This window comes from Perissodus microlepis, chromosome 12, assembly GCF_051167445.1.
Source record: "Perissodus microlepis isolate ML-2025 ecotype Zambia chromosome 12, ASM5116744v1, whole genome shotgun sequence".
NCBI lineage: Eukaryota > Metazoa > Chordata > Actinopteri > Cichliformes > Cichlidae > Perissodus > Perissodus microlepis.
The window spans coordinates 18,974,793-18,991,239 of record NC_140472.1 but is presented as its reverse complement, the minus strand read 5'-3'; the positions used below and the strand labels follow the sequence as shown (position 1 = coordinate 18,991,239).

Sequence of the window (16,447 nt, the reverse complement as noted above, 5' to 3'; positions counted from 1 at the left end):
CCTAGAAGCAGTCCTTTAAGACTTCTTTTTCCAGTACAATAGAAATATTCTACTATTAACATGTTAATAGGTTCTTAATGCAGTCTCATCTGCCATGAAACATCAATTTCTATAAAAGATAGTTGACATGTAAAGGGAATGTGTAACTGTTTTGTCACCTTACTTTACTGGAAATGGAGTTATGTCATATTCCCAGTTAAAACCATTCAAATACAGCACCAATGTGAGGAAGTCCTTCCACTTACAAACAACTACAAAAAGTCTTTACTGAAGGTAAAGAGAATGTGTGTTTCACCTTTAGAGATTTCTGAAGTATGCCAATGGGAAAATCTTTAATGGGGTTGGTGGTGATCCATAAGCGGAAGTTAGGGTTGGGCTTGGTGATTCTCTCTAAGGCCTTTTCCAGTTCCTTCAGCCACTTTACCAGCAGATGGCAGTTCTGTAGCATCAGCCACTGACCTCGAGAGGCTGCCTTCTCCAATAAATCTAGTGCTACCTTTACCCCGGGTACAGAAAACAATTATGTTCAACTTCATCCCTTTTTAATGTTATTCAATGTGATTACTTGGTAATCCCTATATTCATATAGATATGCCGTGATATAGGAAAAAAAGTATTGAGTACCTTCTCTTGGCCTTGGCCCATTGCAAGGAACTTGAACTTGCCTCCAAAGCCTGATCTGGCTGCTAGTTTCATGAGGTCACCGGCTGGGTCAGAGCCAGGGCTCAAGATGAAGACAATGGGGGAGAAAGGTGTGCTCTGATCATAAATTGCATCAAAGCTGATCACAGGGGGTTGAACATATCTGAGCAGAAATACAATAAAAAACATCTGTAAGCGCAGGATGTTTCAATATTCACACAGTCATCTATACTTTGTTCACAGGAGTGGATTATATGTACAGACTGTATATACTGTATACACAATGACACGATCTGTGCAAAAGTTTTAGCAACTTTACTGCAGCTCTTTAGATTCTTAGCCATGTGTTATCAAAGACATGTGTGACTAAAACTCTGCAGCGATCTCAGACATCCATCCAGGGAAACAAGAAGTACAAAGTGTCACCCTGCACTGAGCTTTCCTAAAAATCTCTTCTCGTAGGAGCTAAAAGAAAAACTACCTGCCAGGTACCTTAAACAACTAAACAAAATTGTAAAAGCTGGTGTTTTTATGGGTGAAGACTTCACACCAAATACTGATTTGATATAAATGATTTTGTTGTTTTTCAGTCTACTTCCCTCTGAGTAAGGATAGTCAAAAAATGAAAAATTACAGTACAAAAAGTTTCACCTCTCTCCCATGATAACAGTGATATAGTCAGTGACAGCTCTATAGACTCTATCAACCCGGAGGCAGCGCAGCAACAGCAGCTTCTGAAAGGCTGACAGGTTCCCCTTGTATTTCATGGGAAACGAAGCCTGTTCTGGTCCATCCAAGTCGTACCACTGAAGAGAAAAAGAGTGCGAGTTACACTCACAGTTGATTCAGAGGTATGCCTGTAGTGAGTTCTGTCCCCGTGGCCACTTACAGATTGCCATTCAGTGGGATGTTTCTCGATGTCATCAGGCAGAGAGCTGAACTGTTCGGGAAAGAGCTCTGCAAGTTTCACAATGTCTTCCCAGCCCTGATCGGCAAGCCAATCACACGGCTTTTTGCGCTGGCTTTTTTCCAGGGATAGATTACCTTTATACACGAGATGGAAATGTGCTTTGAACATTGTGTTTTCATGTGCATAGTTGATCACTATTGTATGTACTTATATTGTACTTCTCTGAATAGCTCACCTTTTATAAAGAACTCCAACTCCTCCTGAGGTACCCTCCCTTCTGCCTGCTCGATCTTGATGGTCATGTTAAAGGAAAAGAGCAACTTGTGGCTCTCAAACAATCCTGGGGATAAGAACTCAGTTAGGGTTATAAAATCTACAAAATAATTATAAATTCCTTTAAAAACAGACTTTTTTCCTGCCCCTCACATGGTTCACTATTATTCCACCTTAAATATTTTACCTGTGCAGCCATAGTTATAAACGCTGTATGTCAAAGTGTTCATGATGTTCTTTAGTCTGTTGGGAAGGGAGGGGTCTGGCACTGATTTCCGCAGTGAAAAGTCAAACACTTCTAGGTAGGAGGCAAGTGAGTACTGGTACATGCTGTTCACCACAGCCATTTCTGTCAGCACGAAGAACAGGATAGCGCCACGCTTGGCTGCAGGACGGTAGCCATCTCTAAGTTTATCAATGTCCTTGGACGTCTTCTCAGCCAACTTTAGTTTCTCAAATACCTGATGATCACAATATCAAACATGAAGAAACAAACAAACTGGGATTTCTGACTTCAGTTAAATAATATTCTGCCACAACTTTTACTCTTTATGCATAAGCCAATACCGACCTCACTGGCTTTCAGCTTTGTCTTCTCCAGTGTTTCAATAAGCTCTGTGTTGTCCAACATGTTGCCTGTAGATGTGGCCAGCTCTCTGAGCAAGGTGTCTCCGAGGTTTTTAAGCAGCTTCTTGTTGTTACTTGTCTCTTGGATTAAACACTCTCGCTGCTCCTCTAGCTCCTTCTTCTCAAACCCCATGATAACACTCAACAGCTGGTCTTCCAGACCCTTAAGGGTCACTGTACATAACAAAGATGCAAAAAGATGGGGCAGAAGCAAACATGCAATTTAGACCCTGTGGTTTAAGGATACAGATGAAATCTGACCGGTACGCAAAAACATATTACCAGTATAGTTAATGACCATGGCTTTTCCAAACACAGATGGAGAGTATTTGGGGTTAGCTAAATTAGTGTTGAGGTAGAGTTTAAAATTGGGATCGTAGTCGACCTCTTTGTCACCCAACATGATGACCTGTCTTCCCTCTGCTCCTTTCACATTCTTCTCCAGGACATTGTCAATCACTGGGTCGATGTATTCATCCACATCTTGGAAAAGGAATGGGAACCCGTACTTGATGGCCATCTCTAGTTGTTTCAGGAAGTCAGGATCATTGAAAGATGAGACCTGGGACAAAATTGATGATCACACTTTCAGGTCTGCAAGTCATAAACCTCTGTTTGTCAAATCTGGTGATACAGGGGCTGTCAGTAGTGGGAGGCTGCACAAAGCAGTCATCCCAGAACATCAATGAGCATTAAATCTTTCTGTACCTTAAGGTTATTGTTTTCTTCCTTCTTCTTAATCCAGTTGAGGGCTTGTTGCTGGGGGTCAATACACATGGGAAATCGACTCCCTCTGGTTGTGAGAATCCCGTTCTGCACGGACAATTCATCTGGAGGCAAACCCTCTGAGCCCCATCTAACACAGGGTAGACACATAGTTAGTTAATTAGCATACTAATTGTCATTATTTGATAGAGAAAAGTCAGATTCTACAGCATTTATTAGCAAGTTACGCAACAACTTCACCTGCTGATTTCAACCTCATCAGTAAGAAGGTTTTCTACTTTGAAAGGCTGGCTCAAGGGGATGCCTCTCTCCTGCACATCTTTAACCCACTTTTGGTATACCATCTCATTCCTGAAGTCCCAGCTGAATGCCCCTTCATAGCTCAGAAATGCAGCAGCAAGCAAACAATCACCCAGGAGACGCACACGTCGCTGCTTCAATCCCTCCAAATCATTTGTCCACCTAAGTTGGGAGTACGTAGAAGGGGTGAAAAATAATTGGTAGAGACAGGGGGAAAAAAGAAAAAACAGGGGGTTTAAAATTAAAAATCAACCTGTTAAAGGGTTGGTTAGTAAGTGTTGCATGTTTTTCAACCTCACCGTTCATTCTCAGAGCTCAGCCCAGAGATGAGTTTGTCAGCAGCTATCAGTCTCCTCTCCATCACCTCAGCCTCCTCCTGCAACTGCTGCTTCTCGCAAATAGCAGCTTGGTATTTCTCACTAAGAGTCTGCAATTCTTTCTGAATGTTGCTGAGCTCATTCTGAATGCACTCCAGCTCCCGCTTACTCTGAAAGAAGTTCCTCTCTAGGCGAGCCACCTGAAAATAAGAAGGCAATACATCAGTTTAAGCTGTGTTTCGTCCAAAACAGGAAGATTCAATGGCGATTTAATAAACTTAATAACCTTTTCTCTTTTGGGTTTTATCTCCCTGGCAACATCACAGTAACCCACGATTGCCTCGACAAACTTGAGCATTCCTGAGCCGGCCTTACTGATGGCCTGCATTTCCTCAAAGCTTGTGTGGAGGTTCTTTAGATAGCCTAGCCAGAAAGAGAAGAAAACAAAAAGTGGAGCATCTGTCAAATTCAATTAGCACTCTCTTGCACAGTATACTAGCACCATTACTTGTTTTTACTTTTGTACTCGACATAAATTCAACTTACCCTTGACTGTCCTGACCTGGTTGTTAGTGATCGCATCACAATCCATCTCCATCAGGGAGCGCAGGAAGTTCGCTTCTGACATCATCCCTTTTGCTGACTGCCAACTGATTTCTTTGTTGCCACGCAACACCAGGATGCACTCGCAAACCACCTGCACCTGTTTGGGTGGCTTGGCAAATGATCTTCACATTGGACCAACAGGAAAAAGCAGATAAAGGGAAAACACTGATTAAAAGAGGACTTAATTGTCATGATAAGCAATGGCTATGCATCAATGACGACTCATTAAGGTCTCTTGAAAATGAACCGCTCTGCACTGTCCAGTATTCCTTTTCATGGTTTATGTTATCCAAGAGCCAAATGTAATTTACATGTAATGTATTTCTACAACAGAATGAAAATAATGTTCTTCATAAGGAGCACAGTTTACCGGATCTCTGTTACATCAGATTTTTCCAGGTCTTGCAGGGCATTACGTGCAGCCTCTAATGCTGGCAGAGCTTCAGCTAAGGAACTCTCAGCTTCTTTCTTCTCAACAGCTATGACTTTATTTTGCTCCTCAATCTCTTTAGCTTTGTCTTCTGCGAGAACCTTTTTTTCCTCAGCTAGAAAAGAAAGTTATTGATAAGTGGTTTGAACTAACTGCACTTAATTTCCATTTTAAGACTACAGGATACTGTATTAATGAAGGCCATACGGCAGGCAAGTGTTTACTAACCTACTGTTGTGTTGGCGGCAATCTCGTCCAGCAGGGCTTCACATGCCGTGGACTTTTCAGCCAGGACAACTTTCTGATCTGCCAGCTTGACATTCAGTTCAGCCAGCTGTTCACTGGCTTCCTTCAGTTTATCCAAACCTCCCTCCAGATGCTTGCACTGGGCTAGAACAGAAGAAGACACATTAACAGTCTCTAATGCACACTAACTCCAACAGAAGCCCTGCATTTACAACAGGTTTCATTCCCTCACCGAGAATAAATTGGTCTTTTTCCTCTAAGAGTTTGGAATAGGTGTTAATAAAGTCCAAGTAGTTCTTTGGAGTTACATGGTTACAGCGTCTGAGTTTTTGCTGGAATAGCTTGCTGTAGTGATCCACAGAGCTGTGGACCATGCATACATGATCTATAACAGCTGCAGAGTGTGCATCTGGTATCATTGGACTTTCACCTGTGGAAGGACAATAATAATATAACATTTCAACTGTCTTACTGAAACACCTGTTTTAAAATAAACATTTTCCACGACAAATACATATAATAGAAGTAAGTTTAATTACACACCAAGAAAAGACTGAGCTACTGCAAGTAATGCCTGCGGAGGCCATGGAAGGAACCAATCTATTACAGTGTTGTTCATCAGTCCTGGGAGAAATAAGAAGTACGTCGGGTTAATAAAACAAATTTATAAACTATATTAAGTCAATTGAAGTCTGACCAAATATTTCACCTGGGAAGTTCCTGCAGCGTGTCCTCAGGGTATCTCCCACTGGAGACATGCCTAAAACAATGTGTAGATTGTTGGCACTCTTGTTGACAAAGTACTGCCACACACTGTCTTTAGAGGGATCTGATCCCGTTGTAAGAGCTTCGTCTCGAAGCTGGTTGAGAACGGATTCTTTCTCATCATCGGGAAACAATGCAGGAACAATGCCTATAAATAGAATGCATGGTGAGAGCACTGCAGCTGTAGCCTTTAAGAGAGATAAATAGAGAGTGAGGAGGTCAGGAGATTAGAGTCATATCCAACCTGAGGTAAGCATGTTGTTAATGAGCTCCAAGAAGCCTTCCTCAGCAACATGAGCATCAGTAAAAAGAAACACGGTCTTCTTATTCTCAATGCCAAGCTTCAAGTACAGAGTTTTTAGGTCTTCACGGAGGTTAGACTCACTGTATCCTCTGCTCAGCGTTATCTCAAATACCTGAGGAAAGCAGATCCAAAAATCTAAAGCTGGAAATGTATTTGTGAAGAAGGTTTAGCACTGCTTAACATTGAAAGCCCTCATGTAGTAGCCTTACAGTTAGAAGATTGCAGCTTTCACATCCCAAGACATGTTAGTAAAATTCATTTGCATTGCTTAAAATGTAATTTTAGTGTATATGACACTTGTTAGTGACAATCATTTGCCCTTCGCCACACCAATCATGAATTTTACCACCTCACAGCCAGCAGCAAAGGCAGCCAGCTTGGTAAGGGACTGTTTGCCAGAGCCGCCCACACCAACAAGCAGAGCATGGCCACGATCAATACGGATGATGCGGTGAACCCGGGTCAGATGTTCCAGAGCATCGTCAAAGAGCACTAGGTTCATCCTCGATTTGCTCTCATTGTATTCCTCTAAGATTTCCTGCAGAATTACATAACACAGTGATCTGTTAAAGGAGTATAACAACTATAAAAAATGCCAAAACATACTCTTACATTATTTTATTTTGTTGACTTTATAAGACAGTTACAGAGAAGAGCGACAGGAAAGTGGAGGGAGAGAGAAAGAGAAATGCAGCAAATGGCCACAGTTCAGACTTGAACGCGGGCCAGCCACTCTCCACCATGCAGCATGTGGTTGGCTGCTCGTCCCAGTGAATCAAACCGGCAGTATTACTTCACTTTTCTGTCTGAGACCCCACACCTCCACCAAGATGAACATTTTCCCCCAGAATAGTTTGTAATATTTTCTTGAAAACATCAAGATTTGTTTAACCTGGTATGTATAAGATTTATAAAATAAATATTGTCCTAGCTCACATTAGCAGCCAATCCTTACAGAAATATCTCCTAGCCCAAGCCACACCTCTGCTAAAATGTTCACGCAAACTCATTTATACTTTTGGAGTAACTCTGATAACAAACATACAAATAAACAAATCAACCTAACCATATGACCACTTGGGTTAAGGTAATAACTTTACCTGAAACAGGGCTTTTGAAGCATCATAGTCTTGTATGTCCTCATACACCCTTGGTTCAGTATCACTGAGGGCTGTCCTATAGTCTCCAAAAAGAATTGGGTCTCTCATAACTGCCTCCATGTCTGACTTGAAATGCTCCTCAGTCATGTTGTTTATGTGCCTTTGGACCTTGGGGAAAAAACACACATCTTCAGTATCAGTATCTATCAGTAGATTTTGAGTCTTATTGTTACATCCAACATGGAACCAATTACCCACTTAGTATTTGCCTTTTTAATTAAATTCAGTTTAACAAATTTTATTTATATAGTGCAAAATCACAACAAAAGTTGCCTCAAGGCGCTATATAGTGTAAGCTAAAGATCCTACAATAACACAAAGAAAACAGAGGAAAACCCAACAATAATATCCATGATCCATTTTGAGCAAGTGTTTTTGCAACAGTTGGAAGGAAAAAACTCCCTTTTAACAGGAAGAAACCTCAAGCAGAACCAGTCTTATGGAGAGGTCTGCCACGACCCGTTGGGGGTTAGTGGAGGAAGACAGGAGAAAGACAGTTTTGCCTTTAGTCATTAAAAAGGAGAATTCACATTAAACATCTGCAAATATTATTAGTAAATATTACCAAAGCTTTGTCAGTTTCATCAATGAGTCTGTCATGGAAGATTCTCAAGCACTCATTTCTCCACACACGTACAAACTGGGCTACAGTCAAAAACCTGTAAGTCAGAGAAAGGAAAGACATTTAGGATCACAGACCTCTGTCAGTCTGTCACAAGAGTGAATATGCTAGATTAGACCTGTCCGGTTTGGTGAGGGTGAGTCCATTGTACACTCTTGACAGGTCTCTCAGGTTGAAGATGTAGTGGAATTTGGAGGGAGTGGGTGGCATATCTTTGATGATGGTGTTGTAGAGCTCCAGTGTGCAGGACGTGACCTGATCACAAACTTTCTGTATGGTGTCCTCAAACAGCTAAAATGTTTTATCACGTACAAATTGGAGAATTAAAGTGATGCAGATGGTTGAGATTTCAATATGTTTTGATTTATATGTGAAAGAGGTACTCACTCTGGTGTGGCCTTTTAAAATAGAACCGTAGATAAGGTGGAGGGACTCCATTGTAGGGAAGGGGACGCTAAAGACACTGAAGAGTGAGATGAAGCGAGGATCCACCTCGTTTCGCCCACCTCCTGCCATTCCCATGGCAGCAATAAAGCCAAGATCCTTGAGGATTTTGAAGTTAAGCTCCTTTCCTCTGTCATATATGCCTCCTCGATCCAAAAGCAGCTTTAGGAGCGCAATAGGCTGCTGTGTGCCATAGTTATCCACCTGCACAAGTGTATTACAGTCATTTCAAACATGTAAGCACTATCGCACTTTAAAGAATAAAAGACCACTTAAAACAGGTACCTTTGGCATATTCATGTCATCCATAAAGATCAGGAGTCTCTTCCCCATGGGAGGTCCATAGGTCTCTTTAGTCCTTTTCTCCACATTGGCTTCGAGGTTTCTCTGCAGATCCAATGATGTTGTTCTAGAGGAGAAGTTAATGACAAGAGTACTCTGGGAACAGAAAGAAAGACATTTAAACCCATATGACAAAGAAATATATGTACATACTGTGTGTACAGTAAGATGTACAACTTACACTTGTTTCTGCATTAATATTCTTCATAAAGTTATGAATAGTGGCAGTCTTGGAAGTTCCAGACTCTCCAACCAGTAGCAGCGGCCTCTTTATCTTCACCATCTGCTCCAGGATCCAACTGGTTCTTGTTGTGTCAATAGTTGGCACTAAAGAGAGAATGAAGGTACCAAGGCAGAAATGTATAATTCATGATGCATGTATTTACACCTATGTTGCCCAGTTTTCACAGTTTACAGACAAGACCTTTACCTAGGATATCAATGAACTTCATTTCAGGGTTGTGGATGTATTTGGGGACCAGAGAATTCCAGGGAACCCACTTCCCCTGTGTTCCATCAAAGTGAAAATCATACAAGGTTGGGAGGTATCCTATATGGATGAAGTCACTTCGTTAACAATATTAAGTAAAACAGTTTAAAAACTGGCACAAATACCTGTGAAAAAGGTTTATCATAGTTCTTTTTTTCTCCATAAATCATTAATCAATCCACTATAAACCCATGAGAATGAATGGTAATTTTCACCATAAAATAAGAAGAAATCGTCCCCTTTTACCTGGGATCTCGCCAGGCCCAGCCAGGGCTTTCTCGTCATGAACTGTAGGTAGGCAGGACAGCTTTTTGATGAACTCATCAAACTGGATCCTACCACTCTCCAGCAATGTAGCCCCAAGTGAACAGTACAGAGCTTCCAGAAAGTAACACTCCAGGACTTCGGGAGTGCTGTTTTCACTCTCAAGAAGTGCATCCAGTGTTAAGCACAACTGAGTGACCTAAACACACATATCATGCATAGTTAGTTCAAGTTCAGGTTATGAGACTATACCGTTAATTCCATTCATTTCTTCTTATTTAAATACAATCAAGTGCAAAGGAGCATTTACAGTGGATGAGATTAACCTACCATATTCAGATCTGTCTGGGGGACAACAGTCTTAAGTTTCTCTCCTTGTTTCCCATCAACAACACCATCCACAATCATGTCAATAGAGCTGTGGACATATTTCTCAAACAGACTATTAAGCACTTCTTGTTCCTAGACAAAAAAAGAGAGACAACAGTATTAAAAAGTCTAGAGAAGTATGCATTTTAAACAGTGATTTTGTTTCTCAAACCTTATCAGGTCTGCTGTTCACCCATCTTTGCCAGAATGGGGTATATCGCAGGTTTTTAGGATCAACAAATACCATTCCACAGCGGGAAACAGTAGCTGGGGAAGCATACTGCAGATCTCCAACCTGTGTGGGTAGTTTTCTTACATTAAGCTTTCTTTGAGGCACAATCCAGGCAATTGTATTCTACTAACAGAAATCTTGAAATTCAGACAAACCTCAAACAGCAGAGCACAGTGACTTTGTAAACGGATCCTTTCTCCATTGGCTAGAGTCAGAAGCTTGTTGTCATCCATCACTGAGTTCATATTTTCGACCCACAGAGCATCCACATCCCCATCAAACAGGATGTACCTGTTTGTCAAAGAGCAGGTGATTTACAGAAATGATTTCTTGTTATCCTAAATGGCTGATTACATGCCTTCTAAAAAAATTTCTACCTCCTGTCTTTTTTGTCAGTAGGCTTGTTAATTTCACGGAAGATGTTGGATAAAATCCCATCAGTCCAGTCTCGCGTGTCTGGGTCCAGAATACCATAAAGTTCAATCACGCTCATGGCTTTAGGGTTCAGAGGATACAGTTTGGTTTGCAGTCCCATTCTGATGGTGAGATAGATTAAAAGTTACTACTGTTCACACAAAAGATCAGAGAGACGATGTAAAGTTAAACTGACTTTGTCTGAGCTTGACATAATGTGTTGATCACCACTGATTTTCCTCCACCTGTTGGACCCACAATCATTGTAGTGTGCCGTGTCATCATTGTCTCATACATCTGCACCACTTTATCCACCTGAAACAACAGATGGATACAACAGTTTACTGTTGACACATTTAAACAGCAAAACTTTGCTAGAAATTGATAGACAACATCGAATATGAGACTTTGCACCTGGTTGGGTAGTATGACATATTTTTTGTCCTCCAGGGTCTGTTCCACAGCATCATTGAAGTTGGGATAGCGAACACGGGGGCAATCAAGCCCAGGGAACAGGTCTGAGATCAGCCCGAGGAACAGAGGGACATCCTCAAACACAAACTTGGGTAGGTTCATGTCCCTGAGAGCCCGCATCAACACCACATCCTGTTGTCAGAGGGATAGACATAAATACATGAACTGAACGACGGAATGAATGAAAAAGAATTTATGCACTTATACATCAACTTCATAATATTTCAGTATTGAAAATACTGAAAAAATAAAAAACGAACCTATAAAATTGTTGCACAAAAATATTTTTTGAACATGGGGGCTATGTAACAATAGTTTAATGAAGGACAGTTTTCAGTACAAATAACAGATCCAACTTTTGTGTAAAATAATAAGAATTAAACTATTGATAAACAAATATAAGATTTGCACCTTTATCTTACATTCTCTGTGTCATCTTAAAAAAAGAAATTTTGGATGATACAGGACAAATCGAGCATTTGGTAACCTTTACAAATGTCCAACATATTCCTAGCATAAATCAACCTTTAACTTTTACCTGAGAAGTCACAAATAGCAACTTAGTTTTCTGTCAATTTAAAAAAAAGAAAAGAAAAAGAAAATGTTTTATTTGTTATTTTTCTGTACCTCGCTCAGCTCAGGTGAGCTTCTCTTCAGCTCTCCTGCCATCACTAGGACAGACTTGAGAGCGCGCAGGCCGAAGTCATAATGAGACTGCTTGGACAGCTGTTCACGAGCCAGCTTATACAGTACGGTCATTTTCTTTGCCAGCACCTGAAAAGAACAGAAGTAGAGACACATTAATAACACTATTATCAGTCAAAAGTTAAAGATGCCATAAAATCTCCAAGTTATCTATTTTCAAATGCATTTTTTGTACTATTTAACAATATAAAGTAATACAACATAACCTGTGCGTGTACATAGTTTATGATGCATTTCTTGCAGTACAGCTGACAGCATGTGCAAATGAAATCAAATGCAAGTTCATGGGTGCATGTGGTACCTTGGCCATTAAGAAACCCTCAGAGAAGAGCATAATCTCGCAAATCTGCTGCAGGTCCGGCACAATGACCACCACAGGCCTGAAGAGAGCTTTGACGGATTCAGGCAGCTCTGTACGTCCTGCGTAACCAGGGTTCATAGTGATGAAAATTCCTATGCGGTCATCCAAGTTGATCTCTTGCCCTTCAAACTGATGCGTATAGGGAGATGGAAGGTGTTTAGGTGTAATACATGAAAAATATATATTTATTACTGGTCCCACATAACTAAACAGACTTACATGAAACCTGTTAAGGTGTAGAATGAGAGCATTGCGGATAGTCTGGATTTGGGAGGAGATCACTGACAACACTGAGGCATCGATACGATTGAACTCATCAAAGCAGCCCCAAGCTCCGCACTGTGCAAGGCCAGACAAGATCTTGCCCACTGCCTGGACACAAAGGGAGAGGACATTCACGTAAAAAGCTAGAGTGATGACAAGGGATGACTGCACTTTTTTAAATCCCAGAAAAGCTTTTTTTCAGATGCTGTTTGCTCTTCTTACCAAGTAGTCCATGCCCTCACCACAGTTTGTAACAACACAGAGCAGGCCCAAAGCCTTAGCCAGATCCTTGGTGGACTCTGTCTTTCCTGTACCAGCAGGTCCAGCAGGAGCTCCACCCAAGTACATGGACAGTGCCTTCATCCCAAATACACATGGACAGGCATGTTTTAGTCGAAAAAATGTACATGCTTAGGTATTAAAAATTTGCTTATATCCCAGACCTGTGTGAGAGTGAGGTAGATCCGGTCTGTCAGTGGGGTTATAACCAACCGCCCATTCAACCCCATGTATTCGTAGCCATAGGAGAAAGATGCACTGCACTGGCGCACAAATAAGTTGTCATCTTTCCGGACCCAGTAAAATCTCAGCTGGCTTTCCCATTCAAATTCTTGTGCATCCATTATGCTGGAAGGAAACTGAACTTTAAATGTCGTTCTTTTATTATATTCACTATTTAAAACACACTGCCACAAACAAATGTTCAAACCTGCAAAAGTCAAGTTTACCTTTTTAGCACAAAGCTGTCCACTATGTCTCTTGCGTGGACATCAATGATGAGCACAGTGTTGAGCTTTCGTCTGTCATTTTTTTTCAAAGGCTGAATAATGCGTGACACCAGCTCATCAATCTGTTTGTGCATTTTCTCAGCATAGTTCTTAAGTGCATGCTTCTTTCCTTTCTTTACATTTTTAAAGACATCCTCTAACTCCCAGGTCCACCAAACTTGGTTAGCAGCTAGTACAACCATGCCCTGGTACAGCAACATCCAATCCACCCTGTAAAACATTGCAATGACAGATTACCTGAGGGCCAGACTTGCACACGCAGACATTGGCAAAAACACTCAGGCACTTCTTTCGGTCACAAACGTGTCATCACTGTGCCTCTTAGCGAATATCAAAAACTTTTTTTCTCAAAGATATTTTTATTAAGTTTAACCAAACAGAACATTTGCACACATTTATAACAAACACAATAGAAAAGACAACATTGCAGAGCTTGTGAAGGGAAAAAAAGAAAGAAATCCTAAAAAGCATTGAATGCAAAGTGGTCTTCAATTCTAAGAATGAACAAAACTAGACTCGATTATTGTTGAGGTAACATAGTTGAGGTAAAGTGTGCAATTCTATGCTCCACAACTTTCCCAAAAATTAACCCCATCCTCAAGCCAGATTACGTAAAAAGAGAAATATATATGTAGAATAAATAATATAGAATAAGAATAGGATGTATAGAATTATATAGAATATATACGAATAAATAAATGACGATCCACATACATAAATAAATTATATATTTAAAGAGAGAGAGAGAGAGAAAAAGAGAATCCCATCCTTGTTGAAACTTAAAGAGTAGCGATGGAACTTAGGCTCAGGGCCTGAAGATTTGCTAAATATTTCCACACCAGGTGGAACGATTAGCTGGTATTGCTAATTGAATAAGAGCGTTCATTTTAACTGAGTTTTAGCTGAGGGGGGGACCACTGTGTCAGAAACTGTTTTGTATTATTTAGTGAAGTAAGAAAATTTGTACTTCCTTGTAACAGTTTTGCCCAGATATGTGAATTGGTTTTCTGCTATTTTAAATGGGAAGTTTGAGTATCCTGACCCGGACTCTCCTCCATTTACCCAGAAGAGTTCACTTTTATGTAAGTTCCAAATGTGTCCTGGCCAAACTGAATGATAATTGACAACATAGAAGGTATAGCTCCACTAGGTTTTTACAGGAAGACCAGGAGATCATCTGCGTAGAGAGATGTACTTTATGCACAACTCCTCTCCTCCAAATCTCTGAGGCATCTGCATAGCTTCAGAGTGTGATAGCCAATGATTCTATAGCAAAATCAAAGAGTAGTAGTGGGCTTAAGGGACACCCTTGCCAAGGTTCATTGTTGGAGGTTGGTGGGCTGTAACCATTGGAAGTTCAAAAGGACTGAGGCTTTAGGGAAGAAATATAGCAATTTTATCCAACAAATAAATTTAGGTCCAAAGTAGAATTTTTGTAACAATAGATACTCTTACAAACTCTTAGACACTCTTTTGTATGAATAGATACTCCCACTACACACAGTCAAATGCCTTCTCCGCATGTAAGGAGGGGACATACCCACAGGTCTCAGTGGAGGGAAAATACAGCATTTCTTTAATTTGGTTGGGTAATTCAAGTTGCTCTGTATTGGCCTTTTCATGTTTGCTGAATAAGAAATTATTTGCTATCTCAGAAACGCCTTTCATGTATCCCAAATAATCAGGTTAGAGGATTCATTTGTAGTATTCGTTTGAAACACAAAAGATTGTTGTTGTTTTTTCACTGAATTTTAAAAAATTATGATCCTACACCACTATGCTCTGGTAGTCACAGGAGCAGACCGATGAAAGCCACTGATTATCAATAATAAAATAAGCAATCCTGGAATAGGTATGGTGGACCTGTGAGAAAACTGAGTTTGGACTGAGACAGTGCCAGGTGTCAAAGACACCACAATTAGACAGACAGGACTGAACAAACGATGGAGATTTACTTAAAGTTATGGGGTTGGGGAGCCAACAGTTAAGATCCCCACCCTGTATTAGAGAGTATGAGCTCAGATCAGGCAATAAAGAGAAAATGCACTCAATATTATCCACACTGGGGGCATATACATTGGCTAGTATCACCTTGGTATTGTAGAGTTTGCTCAAGACAAAGACATGCCAACCATCAGAAATGACCTTGTGTGTTTCGAAACAAACATTTTGATTGATGAGGACTGAAAAACCCCTGGCTAGTACGAAAATATCCAAAAAAATTATTATTATTTACACATACCTACTCCGGTCTTCACAGTAGTGGAAGATCGCTTCCTTTGTGATGAGCCTGTTAGTCTTCCTCATCTCCAGTAGCACCCCCATCATCCACTCCTCCACTCTGCCCTCCACTGGGACAGGCTGTCTTAGTTCCATCACCTCACCCTCAGCAGACACCATGGCTCCAACTATTGTCTCTCCATTGCTATCCACGTCAAATCTCAGAGAGGCTATGTTGTCATACATCTTGTGAGACAAAAAAAAACACACACACATTGGAAACAGTGAGCCTCCCTATCTATACTTTGAAAAATTAAGGTCTTGTCTACCACTCCACCATCGCTTGTACTTGCCAAATACCTTGATCATATGTTCCTGGACACAGGTATGGTCACTACTCCCCAGAATGCTGAGCAGTTCATCATCAGAGATGAAGAAGAAGCGAGGAAATGCATGTCGCTTTGAGTCCAGGTAATCATTAAGACTCTTCTGGCATCTCTCTAAACCGTCACTCAGGGCCTGCAGGTCTGTTAGTCGGTTGGGAACCAGGCAACAGCGCTTAATGTTTGGATTCCTCACTGTGTCATTCATTATCTACACAAACAAAGAGAGATGTAATTTTGACAAGTCTAGAAGACAGCACTTTAATTTTTTAAGACCAAAATTATAGCAACACTTACGTCTTTAAACCTTTTGTCAATGTTATCAAATTTCTTTGCTTCCTCAGGTAACTGCAAGCGAATGTCTCCTCCTATAAATATGCTCTCCAAGTACATCCATTTTCTCTGCACGAGCAACCAGACCTGTGAAAGACGTATTTTTTTCCTATAAGTATTTTGTGGATCAGCCTAAGGGTGAAGGAAAATTTGGCCAGTCTTACTCACCTCAATAGTCTCAGAAATAAGAGACAGATTTTTTTCCCACTGCTGTATGGTACCAAGGAAGGGTCCAACAAAGCGGCTGCCAGCCATGCTCTGTAAGTTCATGACATCATTGTCCACATTCAGCAGGATCTCATCCACTGCACCCAGAATGGAGCCACGTTCCTGAGTGCCTTTGAAATAGGGCTGAACATTGAACTTCATGTTTTCCCAGGTCTCTACCACTCCTTTTACTCCCTGGAACCAGATACAGATAACATGTTTTAGAAGT

At 40.8% G+C, this 16,447-nt stretch overlaps 1 protein-coding gene across 1 annotated transcript in view; it reads right to left on the bottom strand.

Annotated features, from left to right (window-relative positions):
- Nucleotides 1-16,447, bottom strand: part of dnah10 (dynein axonemal heavy chain 10) — a 29,046-nt gene that overhangs the window by 3,169 nt on the left and 9,430 nt on the right. The window contains exons 26-69 of the mRNA XM_084945791.1: nucleotides 16,180-16,409; nucleotides 15,976-16,098; nucleotides 15,656-15,889; nucleotides 15,318-15,541; nucleotides 13,016-13,285; nucleotides 12,731-12,914; nucleotides 12,510-12,644; nucleotides 12,243-12,395; nucleotides 11,964-12,152; nucleotides 11,585-11,731; nucleotides 10,898-11,089; nucleotides 10,680-10,798; nucleotides 10,447-10,605; nucleotides 10,225-10,360; nucleotides 10,010-10,132; nucleotides 9,799-9,930; nucleotides 9,451-9,667; nucleotides 9,145-9,264; nucleotides 8,896-9,041; nucleotides 8,658-8,810; nucleotides 8,316-8,576; nucleotides 8,047-8,219; nucleotides 7,872-7,965; nucleotides 7,247-7,414; nucleotides 6,496-6,684; nucleotides 6,087-6,258; nucleotides 5,787-5,990; nucleotides 5,621-5,701; nucleotides 5,310-5,507; nucleotides 5,060-5,221; nucleotides 4,772-4,946; nucleotides 4,342-4,523; nucleotides 4,082-4,218; nucleotides 3,778-3,995; nucleotides 3,419-3,640; nucleotides 3,161-3,308; nucleotides 2,735-3,014; nucleotides 2,397-2,626; nucleotides 2,013-2,286; nucleotides 1,788-1,892; nucleotides 1,532-1,686; nucleotides 1,294-1,448; nucleotides 625-805; nucleotides 296-496 (exon numbers count right to left, since the gene is read on the bottom strand). Of these exons, the coding sequence (XP_084801917.1) occupies nucleotides 296-496; nucleotides 625-805; nucleotides 1,294-1,448; nucleotides 1,532-1,686; nucleotides 1,788-1,892; nucleotides 2,013-2,286; nucleotides 2,397-2,626; nucleotides 2,735-3,014; nucleotides 3,161-3,308; nucleotides 3,419-3,640; nucleotides 3,778-3,995; nucleotides 4,082-4,218; nucleotides 4,342-4,523; nucleotides 4,772-4,946; nucleotides 5,060-5,221; nucleotides 5,310-5,507; nucleotides 5,621-5,701; nucleotides 5,787-5,990; nucleotides 6,087-6,258; nucleotides 6,496-6,684; nucleotides 7,247-7,414; nucleotides 7,872-7,965; nucleotides 8,047-8,219; nucleotides 8,316-8,576; nucleotides 8,658-8,810; nucleotides 8,896-9,041; nucleotides 9,145-9,264; nucleotides 9,451-9,667; nucleotides 9,799-9,930; nucleotides 10,010-10,132; nucleotides 10,225-10,360; nucleotides 10,447-10,605; nucleotides 10,680-10,798; nucleotides 10,898-11,089; nucleotides 11,585-11,731; nucleotides 11,964-12,152; nucleotides 12,243-12,395; nucleotides 12,510-12,644; nucleotides 12,731-12,914; nucleotides 13,016-13,285; nucleotides 15,318-15,541; nucleotides 15,656-15,889; nucleotides 15,976-16,098; nucleotides 16,180-16,409 (7,751 nt within the window). The remainder of the gene's footprint in view (nucleotides 1-295; nucleotides 497-624; nucleotides 806-1,293; nucleotides 1,449-1,531; nucleotides 1,687-1,787; nucleotides 1,893-2,012; nucleotides 2,287-2,396; nucleotides 2,627-2,734; nucleotides 3,015-3,160; nucleotides 3,309-3,418; nucleotides 3,641-3,777; nucleotides 3,996-4,081; nucleotides 4,219-4,341; nucleotides 4,524-4,771; nucleotides 4,947-5,059; nucleotides 5,222-5,309; nucleotides 5,508-5,620; nucleotides 5,702-5,786; nucleotides 5,991-6,086; nucleotides 6,259-6,495; nucleotides 6,685-7,246; nucleotides 7,415-7,871; nucleotides 7,966-8,046; nucleotides 8,220-8,315; nucleotides 8,577-8,657; nucleotides 8,811-8,895; nucleotides 9,042-9,144; nucleotides 9,265-9,450; nucleotides 9,668-9,798; nucleotides 9,931-10,009; nucleotides 10,133-10,224; nucleotides 10,361-10,446; nucleotides 10,606-10,679; nucleotides 10,799-10,897; nucleotides 11,090-11,584; nucleotides 11,732-11,963; nucleotides 12,153-12,242; nucleotides 12,396-12,509; nucleotides 12,645-12,730; nucleotides 12,915-13,015; nucleotides 13,286-15,317; nucleotides 15,542-15,655; nucleotides 15,890-15,975; nucleotides 16,099-16,179; nucleotides 16,410-16,447) is intronic.